The sequence below is a fragment of the Carettochelys insculpta genome, chromosome 16 (assembly GCF_033958435.1).
Source record: "Carettochelys insculpta isolate YL-2023 chromosome 16, ASM3395843v1, whole genome shotgun sequence".
In the NCBI taxonomy this organism is placed as follows: Eukaryota; Metazoa; Chordata; order Testudines; family Carettochelyidae; genus Carettochelys; species Carettochelys insculpta.
The window spans coordinates 5,718,834-5,733,797 of record NC_134152.1 but is presented as its reverse complement, the minus strand read 5'-3'; the positions used below and the strand labels follow the sequence as shown (position 1 = coordinate 5,733,797).

Sequence of the window (14,964 nt, the reverse complement as noted above, 5' to 3'; positions counted from 1 at the left end):
GGGGACTCTGGCAGGGGCGAGTTCTTTGGTCTTGCCCCAGTCCACAACCTCGCTCCTCTGGGGCGTCTCCTGCCGCTGAATCCCTCTCGCCTGTCCTGCGCGTGGCCGGGGGCGGCGGAGGGGCTGTTTCAGCCTCACGCCGTGGGAACCGATGGAAGATGGAGGTCTGTAGTATCTGCAGTGCCACGTGCCCCTCTGCCAGGCTGCCCCCCACACGGGGAGAGCCTGGGCTGAGGGGTGCCTGGGGGTGGGAGGAGAGCGGCTCCAGGGACGTGCATCCGTCTTAAAAGGGATCAGAGGACCTGGGCTGGTGCAGCCGGGGAGGGGCAGAACGGGCACCAGCAGAGCAGCCCTGACTGACCGGACTGGTCAGCTGTTCCTAAGCCCAGCCCAGCCCAGCCCGGCAGCGCCGCTCACTGAGCGTGCCCGGGCAGCGGGCAAACTTTTTGAATGGGTCTGTTGCTGAAGGAGGGAATCCCAGGGCAGAGGGGCGGGGGCGGGGCCAGCACAGCCCCGAGCCCTGGGGGGAGCTGGCGCTGGGCAGGGGATTGGGCTGTGCTCCGACGCCGACTGTGCTGGGAGCCCCGAGGGACTGCCCGAGCTCTGCCTGCTGCCCACGGAGCTGGCTGCCTTAGAGCTCTGGGCTGGAGGAGGTAGGACCCGGACAATGGGAAGGGGAGGGGGGCTCCGGACGTTCGCAGAAGCTGGGAGGCAAAGAGCTCAGGAGAGAGGAAAAGATGCTGAATCTTCCCTGCACTCTGCCAATCAGCTCCTCGGTCTCTGCCTCCGAGCAGACAGGTCCTGGGCCCCTTCCTGCGGGGAGCCGGGGGTGGCCCAGCTCCGGGGGGCCATGGGTGTGTTGGGCAGCCCTTGGCAAGCCTTGGAGGTGGGTTCTCCCGCAGCTGGGAGGGAGCCCGGGGGGGGTTGTGCAGCCCATCTTGGGAGGGGCTTGCGCCAGGGAAACCTGTGCCCTTGTGAGCCTGCCCAGACAGGCGCCGGTCATGGTCCCCCGGAGCAGCCGGGCAGGGCTCTGCCATTCTGGCACCCGCCTGGTGTCCCCAAATCCCCCAGCTGGCATCAACGTGCAGGGCACACGTCTGCCCTCTCCTGGGCAGGGCTGAGACGCCGGCCTCCGGAGAGCCTCCGTTAAGGCGGCTCTGCAGTTCACCCTTGTTCTGGACTCCCATCCGCCCTGGCGATCCAGCGCAGGGGAGGCCAGAGCAAGTCCTGCCTGAGCTGTTTGGTTCTGGTGGTGCTTTGCAGGTGCGAGCAGGTGAACGGAGCACCCTGTAGTATCCCCTCGCCCAGCTGGCCCCCTCCTGCCTGTCCCCGGCGATGATGCTCTGGGTTTGGAGTCGTCGCAGCAGGGGCAGCACGCTTAGGCAGAACGAGAAACCCAGACCCTGGGCTGGAATTCCCACCAGGGCTGGTCCACCGCATGGAGCCCCCAAGCACTTGCCTGCTCCTTACTGCCAAGCAGGACCTCACCCAAAACTCAGCAAGCTTTGACGTGGCGCAGAGTTTGGCTGAGATCAGAAGGGGGTGGGGGGCGGCTGGGGGTGGGGTTGGAGACCCCAAAGGGGAGCTGGGCACTCAGTATGGGGAGCAAGGGACCAGCAGGGTTGCCTGGGTGCGGGTAGGGATGGGTGGATCACCTCGTTCCTCCTGCTTCTGAGCCCCGGTGGTGAGCAGGGGGAGGTGTCAGGCCCTGAGGGCCAGCCAGCTTTTAGCTCAGACCATAGCGGCGCCTGCCATAAGCTCCCAAGGTCCCAGGTTCGAGTCTACCTGTCGGCAGTTACATTGGCAAGATCCTGTCCCTTGTGGGAGGGGTTGGGCAGGACACTTGTGAGGCTGGAGGCTGTTTCTATTGAACCTCAGGCCTGCCTTGGCGGCCCTTACTCGGGCTCCAGCTGCTGCCCTCCAGCCAGCACCTTTGGCCAGCGGGGAAGGCTGCTGGGCCCCAGGCTCGGTGTGACTCATGGGAACAGTAGGTGCGAGGGCTTGTGGCCCTCAGCCCTGTAGTGTGAAGGGGAGGGGAGGTGCACACACAATGTAAGAGGTGGAAATCAGAGGCAAGACGTTGGACTCGGTCCTTTAGGGGTGTCAGTTCCCGGGGTGCCAGGCGCTTGTTCCCTGTCCGGGCAGTTGCATGCCGCGTGGCTGGCTACGACAGTTGACATCGCCCTGGAGCCTATAAAGGCTGAGGCCCCATCTCTGTGTGCGCCTGCAGGCGCTACGTCAGGGCCGTCGTCTCTGGCCAGCTCCTAGGGCAGCTGTGGAGTGGGTGAGGACTGGCAAAGCCGGCTGATGGCGATGGACAGGGAGAAGACAGGCCAGCATGGCTCAGAATGCCGGGACAGCCACTGGCTCTTAGGGGGGCTTGTGGTTCCCTTGGAAGACTGGCCCTGGGTTGGAGATGTGGCCTATCTGTGGACTCTTGGTTTTGAGGCTGGGGAACACCACTGCTTCCAAGGTCTCTTAGGATGGCCACCTCTGTGGGCTCACGCCACTGCTGAGTTACAGGCCGCTTGGTTTGGGATTTCCTCCTCCGTCTTTCATGCCTCCCCTCCTTGCTCCAGTGGCCCCTAAGCACCCTCTGCGCCGGCCTCGCCCTCACCGTCACTGCGGCTTGCAGGTGACTTTTAAGAGGGGAGGCAACCCCCGTGCAGGTGGCAGTGGTCTTGTGCCGAGTCCGATGGAGCATGGGCCCTGTGGCTGGCCAGGCAGCAAAGACTTGTCCACCTCCACCACCGCGTGCACGCTCCTCTCCTGGCCGGCGTGCTGCTTGGCAAACCCTCGCTGTGTCCACTGGGTTACCCCGCCCAGTTCGCTCCCCGTGAAGAATTTCCCTGCCACTTTGCAGAGAAGGTTACTTGGCCTGAGCTGCCTTCTGCCGTGGGAACGGTGCCGTGCATGGAGGGGACTAAAGGGGCGTCGTCTCCCGCACTCGCTGAGGCTGTGAAGGTACGAGCATTACCGGTCGTGGGCTGGAGCCTTCTTCTTCCTACTGCTGAAGGCTTGCGGGGAAGTACCATGGGTTGAGGCTGTTGACAAGTGCCTGTAGCTCTTAAGGAATCCATGGTGAAGCCCATGCTCAAGAAACCAACCCTTGACAGAGACAACCTGGCTGATTGTTGGCCGATGACATATCTCTATTTAACAAGGTGATCATGCAGGTGTGTGCGCAGGGACAACTCAGGTGGCTTCTTGACGTCTCAGGCTGCTTAGCCTCAGTTAATCACGGTAGGGGGTCTTGTGTTGCACTGGTTGACTTCAGGGATGGATCTCCTCGTAGTGGTGGAGGAAGACGAGCTCTCTGTGCTGGTTCTCTGACTTGGTGTCAGCCGGGGATGCCGTTGATAAGGAGGTTTTTGTTGATGTACTTGCAGAACCTGAGGGCGAGGACCCATCATTGCTATTGAGAATAGCTGTGGGAAGGCCGGCCTCTGCCCCAGGGCTTCTCCTTTGAAGGGTCCCAGTGAGCCGTGTGGTCGTTGCTGTTCCGTGTGCATGTGAAGCTTCAGGAGTGTCAATGAACAGGCCTGATTGGTGGTGACCCCTTGCTCTGCAGTCCTCACCTCTGACCCGAGCAGAGCAGAGGAATGAAATGCCCCAGGGCGAGATGAGTGTCTTTAAATGCTGAAATTGTTCAGAGTTAAACTGAAGTTGTGAAGATGAACAGAGTTAATTAAAGCTGCGGGTGCGAGCTAACGCAAGGGAAGCCGGGTGTAAGCTGAGGGGAGTGTCCTCACACGACGATGTTCCCTTTGAAGGTCGCGCCTTATTGTTAAACCAGAGCAACTCTTCTCTAGGCCCAGCCTTCAGTGCAGGTTTACCACCTGGGACACACTCCAGGGAGGAGGAGGCTGGCCTGAGCGAGGGACCGGGTCTGTCAAACAGATGCCCAAGTTCCATGCCGCGTTAGCTCCTCGGCCAGCCCTGGCAGTGCCAGTGGCCAAGAGTTCTGGTGTTTCCCTCTGCGCTTGGGTAAGTGAATCTGACCCCTTGTCTCTGAAGCAACGGCCGTGCCACAGACGTCCATGCTCGTTATCTGCAGATTGGACACCTGTAATGTGCTCCAGGTGGGACTCCACACCGAGTCTTCCAGAACCTGAAGCTAGAGCAGAGCCCTGCAGCCTGCCCCTCCCTTCCATCACATCAGCGTTCTGGGCTGAGAACTGGCTTCCCGGTGGAATTCAGAGCATTGGACTTAACCGAGGACGCCTTCTCTGGACTAGGACCCAGACACCCTGATGTACTGCCACAGATGAGATCAGTGGTGCTTGAAAAGCCTCCGCTATAAACGAGGGAGCTACCCACAGGAAGTTGTCCAGGAGCTGTCCTCCAGTTTGTAATCTGCCAGAGCAAGGGCTGTAAATCCCAGGCATGTGGTCCAGCCCGTCATCATTTTGGGAGGTCACGGAGGCCTGGAGGGGCTTCGTGGCCGCGTATTTCCGTTTTGTGTTGTGCATTTTGATTGGTGGTAGGCACCCAGAATGTAGAACTTAATTCCCCAATAGAACCCGTGGCCCTCGAGCGGCCCAGCGGAAGGTTATGGACATGTTCAGAGCTGTTAATTTAGCACGTTCCATGGAGCTCCCAATGCTCCAGGCCAACTTCTTAGAAGTTTGGTGCCTCCTCTGCCCAGATTTCCCCTCCCGACGTGCTGGCCACCAGTTTCACTCTGACTCCGAAGCCCAGTGCAAGGAGCCTTTCCTGCAGCGTCTGTGTCTGCGCCGGACCCGAGCCATTTGAATTAACTCCTGAGCCTGCCTGCTCGCATGGAATCTCTCCTGAGTCCTGCACCGGGTGCCTGGGCTGAGCTCCCAAACTCCCGGGCACCCCCCGAACCCTTGCAGCGTTTTCCTGGCTCTACTCAAGAAGCGTGTGTTGGTGAGGGCTGAGCCATTGTCCCAGCCTGGGCGGCATCTGACAGGTTGCCAGGGCAGCTTGGAAGAGGCATTTCTCTGTCCACATCCCCTCTCCCACTGTGTACAAGCCATCGCATGGGGGGAGCACCAGATCGCCAGCTACAGCAGAAAATAGTCCAAACCAGGAGGCACTGCGAGGGAGCAGCGAGTTCCCAAGTATTGGGTATTCGTCCCCTCTAGCACGCCCGCGCCTCAGTGATTATCCTTCAGACCCTCCTCGTGGCTCCTGGCATGTCGGTCGTCTGCGCTGTGAAACCAGGCTGCTTGCAGGTCTGGCGGAGGCTGGCCTAGCCGGCGTTCGGCCGGGCTTCGCGCAGAAGCTGCTGAGCTTCCGCTCTCGTGGTTTCACGTCACACCTGTCCCAGGTGACTTGTATAAATCTCAGCCGGAGACCGGAGTGCTCAGAGGTCTGTGCCCGGGTCCGTGGTACCGTGTGTTCTCACCTGGCCAGGGCATGGGAGGGGGCTGCAGTGTCCTCTTCCCACAGCCGGGGCACACGGGGTTCCTGGCCATTGGGTGGGATCTGGTTCGTGCTGCTCTGCCAAGTGCCAGACAGCATTTGGAGAAGAAAATGTTCCCTTGCGCTGGCCTGGCAGCTTGTCCGGGGGAGGTGGTTCTCGATCAGCAAAAGCAGGGACTGTCCCTGGGCGGGTACAAAGTGGGGTGGGGAAGGAGGCGCCAGCCCTCAGCAGACCAGGATTCGGTTTCCTGCTCTGCCACAGGCTCCCGGTGTGACCGCGGGCAAGCCCCTTTGCCGCTCTGTGACTCAGCTTCCCCCGCTGGCCGCTGGGGGTAGTACCAGAGCCCTGCGTGCAGGGTAATACGTTAAAGATTGCACAGTGCTGTGGCGCTGGGCCTGAGGAGTGCCTTTGACGGTCACACCCAGACCTAGCACAAGGCTTCTTGGTACTACTGTAATACGGGTTGTCTAAGCCCCTCTTGAATCCAGTGGTGACGCCTTGGGAAGGGTAAGTTGCTTTGACAGGCGTATTCCTGTGTGGGAAACCTTCCCTGGCCCTGCCACAGCCCTCAGCGCCCCTCTGTGCCCTAGGGGTGTGAGACAGGAAAGAGGTGTGTTCTCTGCTCTCTCCGCTGGCACTACAGGAAGTAGGTGCTGCTCCGTCTCTGTTTCTTGGGTGTAACACCTGGGACAGTCCCACTCCCGGTTTGTGTGCCTGGTCATTGCGCTTGCCTGGAATGCCCCATTCTCCTTAATGCGGCTGGAACCCTCAACCCGCGAAGCCAGCTGCGGCCGTGTGCCCAGGCAGAGCAAACTCGTTCAGACCCCCAACGCCTTGTGTTTGTACAGCACCTGGCGCGGCACGGTTCTGCTCTGGCACGGCAGCCTTACATGCTACCAGAAGGCACGTAGGAAACAAGGCAGGCTGTGCTTGCTACCCGTTGGTAATGGAAAGGCCTGGTCAGGGTCCCGGTCTGCCCTTACGTCAGGGCCGTCTGTGCCAGGCTCTTCCCAGGCGTCCCCCAGCCTGTTACCCGTCAGCTCCCCTCAGAGTCACTGATCAGGCTCCACTGCTGACACCCCCCCAGGATCGCCGAGTTGCAAAGCGGCTGCCTGTGACTTTTGCAGCCCCTGGAGTATCTCCCGTAGCTGCTGCTGCACCCAGCAGGCTGAGCTGCCTGCATGTCTGTGGAGTCTCATCAGGAGGGTCACCCGAATTGCAGCATGGCCCTTGTGTGGGGCCGAGCTCTGCCCCAGCGCTGTGGGGTGCAGCCTGGGGTGGGGCTGTCGCAACAAGGCCCAGCACAGCCTGAGGAAATCGTAGGGAGAACTGAGTGAGGTTCTTCCATCTCCTGCGGGAGCTGCTCCCGATGGAACGGGCGGATTTTAGGCCCCTTCGTGGGAGCAGTGACGGAAGCAGAGCCTCATGGTTCACCTCTGCTCCGCACCCCATTTACCTGCCAACCCTTGGCCTTTAGCTGCAGACATGCTGGCCCCAGCTGGGGCTCCAAGCAGCCCGGACCTGCAGAAAGCATCAGCAGTGCCTGGGGGAGTTTCAGTTCCTCCGAGTTTTTGCAGAATTCGTGAGTTCGGACTCCTGAGCTGCAGCAAGGCCTCGACCGGGCAGTCTCTGACCCGCTGTACTTACGGGGCGCTTTGCGATATCCCCAAGGCAGGGCACGGCACCGGGGGCGAGGAGGACCTGCCGGGCAGAGCTGCCCTGTCTGTTTCTCTGGCTCGGGCTGAGCTCAGATGGCTTCTGAGCAGGTGGAAGACAGCGAGAGCAAACAGACAGGCTCAGCGTGGTCCTTCTGCAGCTTCACACTTCTCGTAGGTACACGGCTGTACCGGGGGATGCCAGGTGGTAAAGCACAGCCCCCTGCTCTGCTGTCCTCTCCTTCGGGCCTGCCGGCGTGCTGGAGGGGGCCAGCCGCACAGCTCTAGTGGGACAGGCCAGGAAACTGGCTGTGAAGCTGCAGAGAGGACCCAGGAGGGCCGGAGTTCGTCAAGAGAGGCCCATGGAATGCCCTGCTCCAGCAGCACTAAAGCAGGGAGTCTCTGTGCCCCAGGCCAGCAGAAGGGCTGTGGTCCCCCCACAGCCCAGAAGCTAGTTGGCTCTCATTAAGGAACGGAAACTGCTGTATGTCTGCAACTCAGCATGGTCTGGAAGCCCAGGCCCCACCTCCCATGCCTGGCACACATGACTTTTAGCTCTGTAGGGCCCCTTGGGGTTTGAGGTGCTGGAGGTTTGCCTTGATCACCTCCCCTACCACCAGCCCGGCCTTCGTCACCCCCCTAAAGCCATCCATTAACAAAAGTGGTGTGAGCAAGACACCAAAAGTCATTCTCCCGCTCTGCTCGGCGCTGGGTAGGCCTCAGTTTGCGTGTTGTGTCCAGTTCTGGGCGCCACAGTTCAAGAAGGACGTGAGGAGATTGGAGAAGGTCCAGAGAAGAGCAACAAGAATGATCAAAGGTCTAGAAAATACGGCCTAGGAGGAAGGATTAAAAGAATGGGGTTTGTTTAGTTTGGAAAAGAGAAGGCCGAGAGGGGACAGCGTAGCAGCTTGGAAGTACCTAAAAGTGTCTTACAAGGAGGAGGGAGAAAAATTGTTCCCCTCGGCCTCTGAGGATGGGACAAGAGGCAATGGGCTTAAACCGCAGCAAGGGAGGGTTAGGCTGGACATTAGGAAAAACTTCCTCACTGTCAGGGTGCTCAAGCACTGGAATGAATTGCCTAGGGGGGTTGTGCAGTCTCCATCGCTGGAGATATTTAAGAACAGGTTAGACAGACATCTCCCGGGAAGAGTCTAGATGGTCTTGGCTCCTGCCATGAGGGCAGGGGGCTGAGCTTGATGGCCTCTTGAGGTCCCTTCCGGTTCTAGTGTTCTCTGATTCAGTGATCACCTCCCCCAGCTGAGAAACGCTGCTCCAGATGAGCTGTGGAGCCCCTGGAAAGCCTCTGAGATCCCCAGGGGAGAATCGCGGCCCTAGATCTCTAGGATCCTTCTGAACGCCTTTATTTTGGGTGCCAGGGTCGGCCTTAATGACTTTCGGATGCTCCTTAAATTCAGCGCCTTCGTGTGCACGTTGCTATCGTGGGGTGAAGCTGCCAAGCGTCTAACTCAGGAATCTCCTTCTCCTTCCAGGGAGCAGCCAGGAGCCAGGGCGTATCAGCATGGAGGGGCAGCCGGGCCGGCCGGCGCCAGAGGAGACACCCAGTGACGCTAGCCCAGCCGGCGTGGGGCTGGCGCTCTTTGGCTACGTGGGCATCGAGGCGGTGCTGGATCAGATGAGGATCAAGACCATGAGAACAGGCTTTGAATTCAACCTCATGGTTGTAGGTGAGTGCTGGGTTTAACCCCGGGGTGGACCGTACCCACCTCCCAGGGTCTCACATGCTGACATGCTGGGGGGCCTCTGAGCCCCACCACGACTCTGGGCTCCCCTGGGTCATGTCAGCCCCTGCTGGAGGGCCTGCGGGCAAGGGAGGAAGGCACACAACCCCCAGCACAGGGCAGCGGCTCTGGTGGTCCTGGGCAAAGCGGGGGCGGGCGGCTCCTCGGTTCAGGGCCTGTTCAGATGCTTCCTCATGGACCGTAGGCTGCAGCTGTGCGTGGGGCAGGCGCGCTCCTCTCTCCCTGCTGGGAGGCACATACGTCCCTAGCGCCCGCTGCCCTCTGGTCACACGCCTCCTTCTTCCGGCTGTCAGGCGCTAGTTACCCTCCGCCTCCTCTCCCCTCGCAAAGCAACGTCCCCGTCCCCTGCCCAGGGCGTCCGGCTTCCCAGAGCCTTTTCTGCACCCCCAGGGCTGGCGCAGCCCCCGGCACTCGTTGTCAGCTGAGCCGTGGCCATGTGGTGGCATTTGAGCTGGAAGGGGAGCTGCAGCATGGGGGGGAGGATCTGCAGGGAGGCAGGGAGGGTGCTCAAGGGAGCGGCGAGGCAGGGGCCTGCGGCTTTCCCAGGACAGCTGCGCCTTGTCCCAGTGACACCGAGGGGCTGGGCAGGAGTGGGGTGGGAGGAGGGCGTTGGGGAGGGTAATTCGCAGTGGGAATCCACCTGCCCCTTGCTGCCTTAAAGCCGGGTGTGCAAACCCTGGCCATGCCTTGAGAGTGCCACGTTATGGCCTCAGCCAGGAGAGTAAAGGGCGTGCACCGAAGGCCCCGCCAGGCGCGCTGGACGGACTGGCCCCCTGCCCCTGCGGCGAGTCCCTGTTGGGCTGGTACCGGGAGCTCCCTGCACGTCAGGCTGGCCGCCAGCAGGGCACAGGGCCGGGGAAGCAAACGCGGGGACGGGAACAGGGTGGGGTCGAAGTGGACGAAGCAGCTGGAATCCTGCACCCAAGCGTCAGACACAGCGTGAGCCCGGTGGCCGGGCCAGCTCTGGTGTCTCGGGCTGTGTCTGGCAGACGGGAAAAGGGAACTGAGAAGGGGCGAAGTGAAAGCGAACGCACAGCGGGAGGAGGCCAGGGGAGGCCCGTTTCCTGGGTTCCGAACGCCGTGGGGCGCAGACTCTGCCAGGGCTGGCCTGGGGCCTTTGGTTCCTCATCGAAGTTCCCCCACAGCCCGTTAAGCGCCGGGCAGGGGCCCAGAGCCGCTGTGGGGGGAGATCTGGCCCGCAGCCCGGACGCTGTCGCAGCCAGCAGGGGTGTGCGCCTCTCCCTGCAGCCTGAACACCGAGTGGCCATGGCCGGGGGGACACCCATGGGCTACAGGAAAGGGGCCCCTCTGCACTGTCTCCAGCAGGGAGGTACCCAGGAGAGCCCCAACCCCCTGGCTCGCCTGGGGCCCCCCAGCTCTGTACCCCTTCCTGCACCCCAGCCCCAGCCCAGAGTCCGTACCCCCAGCCGCAGCCCTGGGGCCGTTCCTGAAGCTGGATGCCCCTCCTGCACCCCAAACCCTTCACCCACAGCCAGGGCCCTGGCACCCCAATCCCCTGCCCCACCCCTAGCCCCTCCCCTGCCGCATGACTTCTCCGCCCTGCACACCAGGGTGCAGGCGCCGTGTGGCACCTGAGCTCCATAGTGGGGCGGGGGGGGGGGGCACTGGTCCTCGTGTCGTGCAGAGAAAGAGCCCTGGGCTGGCTGGGCCCCAAGCCTGGCGTTCACTGTGGCTTCACCTCCACTCGCTGCAGCTCCTCTGACGCCGGCGAGTCCCTGCTGCTCTGCCCTGACTGGCGTTCCTGCCCTCGGCGGGGAAGCCTGGGTGTGCTCTGCAGCTGGGGAAAGCGCCTCAAGAGAGCAGCAGCCGGGGGACAGGCTGGGCCTGGGGAGATAAGGAAAGCATGTGCGCATGTGTGCACATGGGGGTGCGTGTGCATGGGTGTGTGCACATGTGCATGTACGTGTGTGGGGCGGTGTCCATGTGTGTGCATGTGTGTGCATGCAAGAGTGGGTGTGTGCTTGTGCATGCGTGCCTGTGTGCATGTGTGCGTGTGGGTGCACATGTGGGTGGGTGGGTGTGTGCACATGTGCAGGTACATGTGTGGGGCAGTGTGCATGTGTGTGCATGCAAGAGTGGGTGTGCATTTGTGCATGCGTGCCTGTGTGTGAGTGTGCATGTGTGTGTGCGCATCTGCATGTGGGTGTGTGCGCATCTGCATGTACGTGTGTGGGGCAGTGTCCAGGTGTGCACGTGTGTGTGCATGCAAGAGCGGGTGTGTATTTGTGCATGTGTGCCTCTGGGTGTGCACGTGGGAGTGTGCATGTGTGTGTGCATGTGTGCGTGTGAGTGTGCATGTGGGTGTGCATGGGCGTGTGCATGGGTGTGCGCATGTGCTCATGGGTGGGTGTGTGCATGTGTGTGTGCATGTGCATGTGGGTGGGTATGTGCACATGTGCATGTACGTGTGTGGGGTGGTGTCCATGTGTGCGCACGTGTGCATGTGTGCACGCACGAGTGGGTGTGTGTTTGTGCATGTGTGCCTGTGTGCACGTGTACGAGTGTGCATGCAAGTGCACGTGGGTGTGTGCACATGTGCATGTACATGTGTGTGTGGCGGTGTCCCTGTGTGCGCATGTGTGTGCATGCAAGAGTGGGTGTGTGTTTGTGCATGCGTGCCTGTGTGCATGTGTGTGTGCGCAGCATGAGCGGGGAAGGGCCGGGAACCCCCAGACCCGTTCAGGTTGTTGGCAGAGCTACAAATTCCACGCGGACGTCGCCTCGGGGGAAGTAGGGCCCTGGCCCGGGGTTCTTCTGGGGCCTGTGCAGGCAGCGAGGTCTCCCTGGAGGGGCCGCCAGACATGTAGACGCGGCGTTCCCCTGTCATGGGCTTCAAGCAGGCTCAGCTGGCTGCACCTTACCAGGCGGGGCCCAGAGGTGCTCTGGGTGGGGCGCGACAGCTCGGTAACGGCGCCTGGGCGTGGGGGAGTGTGACTTTCCAGCTAGAGAGAGGACGAGGTCGGGGCTGGGAAGGAACAGACCAGAGAGAGTAGGAGAGTCAGACCCCAGAGTGGGCCTTAGAAAGTCCAGCTCCGAGCTCATTGCAGCCACCGCTGCTTGTCTTGTGCCAGTCTGGAGCCTGGGCCAGCCAGGCCGCTCAACCAAAGCTGAGGCGGCTGCACCTTGCTTTGGTGGGAATGAGACGTGGAGTTTGTGCTCCCCGCAAGGTGCCCGTTCCCCCTCAGCGGGGCGAAGGTGGAGCATCCTTCCTTCCCCTCCCCTCAGCGAGAGCCTGTCAGGCTTGGTGCTGGGTCTGAGAACCTTTGAGAGAGAGGGGGGATAAAAATAGCAGAGCCCCATGTGCCAAAGTCACAGTTTGGCCCTCAAAAATCAGATTTAAAAGTACTACACTCAGGGAGGGTATTTACTGTCTGGCTTTTGGGCCTTTAAAAGACACTTTTTCTAGCTGTTCTCTGCCGCCAAGAGGTCTTGGCACTTGGTTTTTATGGACAGCAGGAATTCCCATGGCTCCAGGAGCTGGAGCTTTAAAAAAAATGAGACACTCGATAAAATCCACGTGCATTGGCCACACCGGCTGTTGAGACATGATGGCGGCATCTCTACAGCATTGACCATAACCCCCAGACGTGCACTCAGCCGCCACGTCAGACCGGTGAGGAGGCACATTGGGTTAGATTTCAGCAGAGGAGGTTTTGGATGACCATGGGGAAATGCAGGGTGGGCTGAAACCGTATAAAGCAAGAGAACTGGGAGGAGGCAGGGCCCCGGGGCCAGAGAACTGTGTTCAGATCCATTCTGTCAGTCCATGATATGAGTTCAGTAGCTGGGCTCGTGGGACAGTTGTTTTGCAAAACCTGCATTTAAAGGGGAAGGATCATTGAAAGGACCATACTCTAACAACTAACCCTCTTCACCTTCGGTGATTCTAAGGGCAGCAATCAACAACCCCCTATTTACTCGTCCTGTCACTTCCTTCTTGCAGCCAGGTCCCCTCTGGCCATCGAGCTAGTCTGTGTCCCTGGCAAACAGTGGGGACTGCAGCGGGATGGGAGGCTGCGGCATCTCCCAGGGGCACATCGAAATCCACCCCTAGCATTTAACGAAAACCTAACCTCCCGGTTTATACAGCCGGGTTTTCGCAAAACCTAAACGTTAACCATCGTGCCGCTTAAATTAACAGGACCAGATCCCCAGTCACTTTCAAGCTCCATTAACTTGAATGAAGCTTAAATTGTCTGCTGTGCTGACCTGAAATTTCTGCTTTCGCTGGAGTTAGAATTTGGAAAATCTGCTCACCCTTTTCGTTTAAAACAACCTTTATCGCTTGTCAGTAGTTAGTTAAATTCATCTCACTGTAAACGTCTCCTGCGTGATCAGCCCCTTTCGCTCTTTCATCTCGGTGCTGTATTTCACCGAAGTTTTCCTCCGGTGGCACAGTTCTGGATGCACTCCAGGTCCAAACTTCCCCAAAACTTTGAGGTATTTGGCTCGGAGTTTTGCTTCTTCCATGCAGTGCTGCCAACACTTTTCAGGCCTTCGCTTCCATTCCCACCCCCGCCATACCGCGAATCTTTTCTCATGGCGCTGTCCCTGGCCGAGCCTTTGGGGAGCTTTCCCGAAAGCTTTGGGCATGTGTTCTGTCCGGCAATAAATCCTCCCAGCTCAGGAGAAACCAGCCGAGGTGGAGCTGTCAGAAAGGAAGCCAGGGTAAGAAAGATGATTCTGTGGGATGTAAAGCATCTGCTGGCATGTGGGATTACGGGATAACGTTTTTACGAGAGCTAAGCCAGAATAAGAAAAGCAGAGGGCCAAACCCCGGGAGAAAAATTCTTCCAAGCACAGGAGGAGCCGGGGGGCAGGTGGAGGAGGCAGTGAGAATTCTGGAGACTTTAACAGGCAGTTTTTAGGCAGAGATGGGCCGTGCCAGCAGGGTCGGCGCCACTCGTCCCGGAAGGAGGAGGCTTTTGAGAATCAGAGGCTGGGGGAGACCTTCTCCACAGTCAGTTGGTTGCCTCGGGCCATGTGCTGCTCACGTGCTGCGGCAGAGGCAGAAAAGCAAGCCCTTCCTCGGGCACTAAGTGGGGGGTAGCTGCTGATGTGCGACGTTTCACCCGGCTCCTTGGGGAGAGGTCGGGCTTTGGGGCAACCTGCAGGGGACGTAAATGGTGCATTGGGGGTAGGGTGACCATCCAACCTGGTTTTCCCGGGCTGGGCCCTTATTTCAGCTGTCTCACAGGCATCCTGACTTTTTTAAGAAAATGGGGAAATTGTTCCGTATTTTGCAGGGCTCCTGTTCCCTGACACCCAGGGTCTGGGGGCAACAGCCCCTGCTGCCAGCGAGCTCCGCTGTGGGGCAGCTGCCCCGTTCCCAGCAGCCCCTGCTGCCTGTGAGCTCCGCTGTGGGGCGGCTGCCCCATTCCCTAGCTTCCCCTGCTAGGTGGCTGCAGATTCCCTATTCTCAGCACCTCCCTCCAGGAGCTTAAGGAGCACCCCCACCCTATTGGGAGGCTGCAGAGCCCCATGCCCTGTGCCTCACCGTGGGGCAGCCGCCCCCATCGCTGAGGAGCCCCAGCACGCGACAGCAGCCCCGGAGCCCAGTGCCCGTGTTTGCCAGAGGGCGATGCGGTCGCCCTCTTCGCATGGAGGCACAGAAGCGTGTGTGACCTGGAGCCATTCTGCCTTCGCTGTGCTGCAGGACCCCAGCTGCTCCCCTCTGCCAGGCCAGCGTGCTGGGCTCCAGTGGGTTGCGCCTGTCCCTGTCCCAGCCCCAGCCCCAGCCCCAGCGTTGGCTTTCACAGCCCTGCCCGCATAACCGCTGTAGGCCAGCTTGGCCCCAGGAAAGCCAGCCAGGCTGCTGGCGCCGGCTTGCATGGCATGGCACCGAGGAGCAGAGAGGCGGGCGCAGCCCTCAGGGTCACATCAGGGCTGGAGCCAGAGGTGCTCAGCAGCGGGTGCGTCACTGCCGGGTTCCTGCAGCCGGGGGCGCGCGCTAGGCCAGCCGGGCTGTCAGACACCGGGCAGCGCTGGGGCAGGACCACGCTGCCGCCCCGTGCCAGAGTGGGTAGGTAGCCCACCTCCACCTCCAATCTGTGCAGCCCCGCGCCCTCCGCTGCAGCCGGGCTTTGTCCCGCGCAGTGGGAAGGGGAGCGGAGGCCGAGGGCGGCTGGCGAGAGAG

General features: G+C 60.7%; 1 protein-coding gene across 5 annotated transcripts in view; it reads left to right on the top strand.

The window, feature by feature from the left end:
• Positions 1–14,964, top strand: part of SEPTIN12 (septin 12) — a 120,470-nt gene that overhangs the window by 90,602 nt on the left and 14,904 nt on the right. For all 5 annotated transcript variants that reach the window (XM_075010278.1, XM_075010277.1, XM_075010279.1 and 2 more), the window contains one exon: positions 8,538–8,732. In XM_075010278.1, coding sequence (XP_074866379.1) covers positions 8,538–8,732 — 195 coding nt within the window. The remainder of the gene's footprint in view (positions 1–8,537; positions 8,733–14,964) is intronic.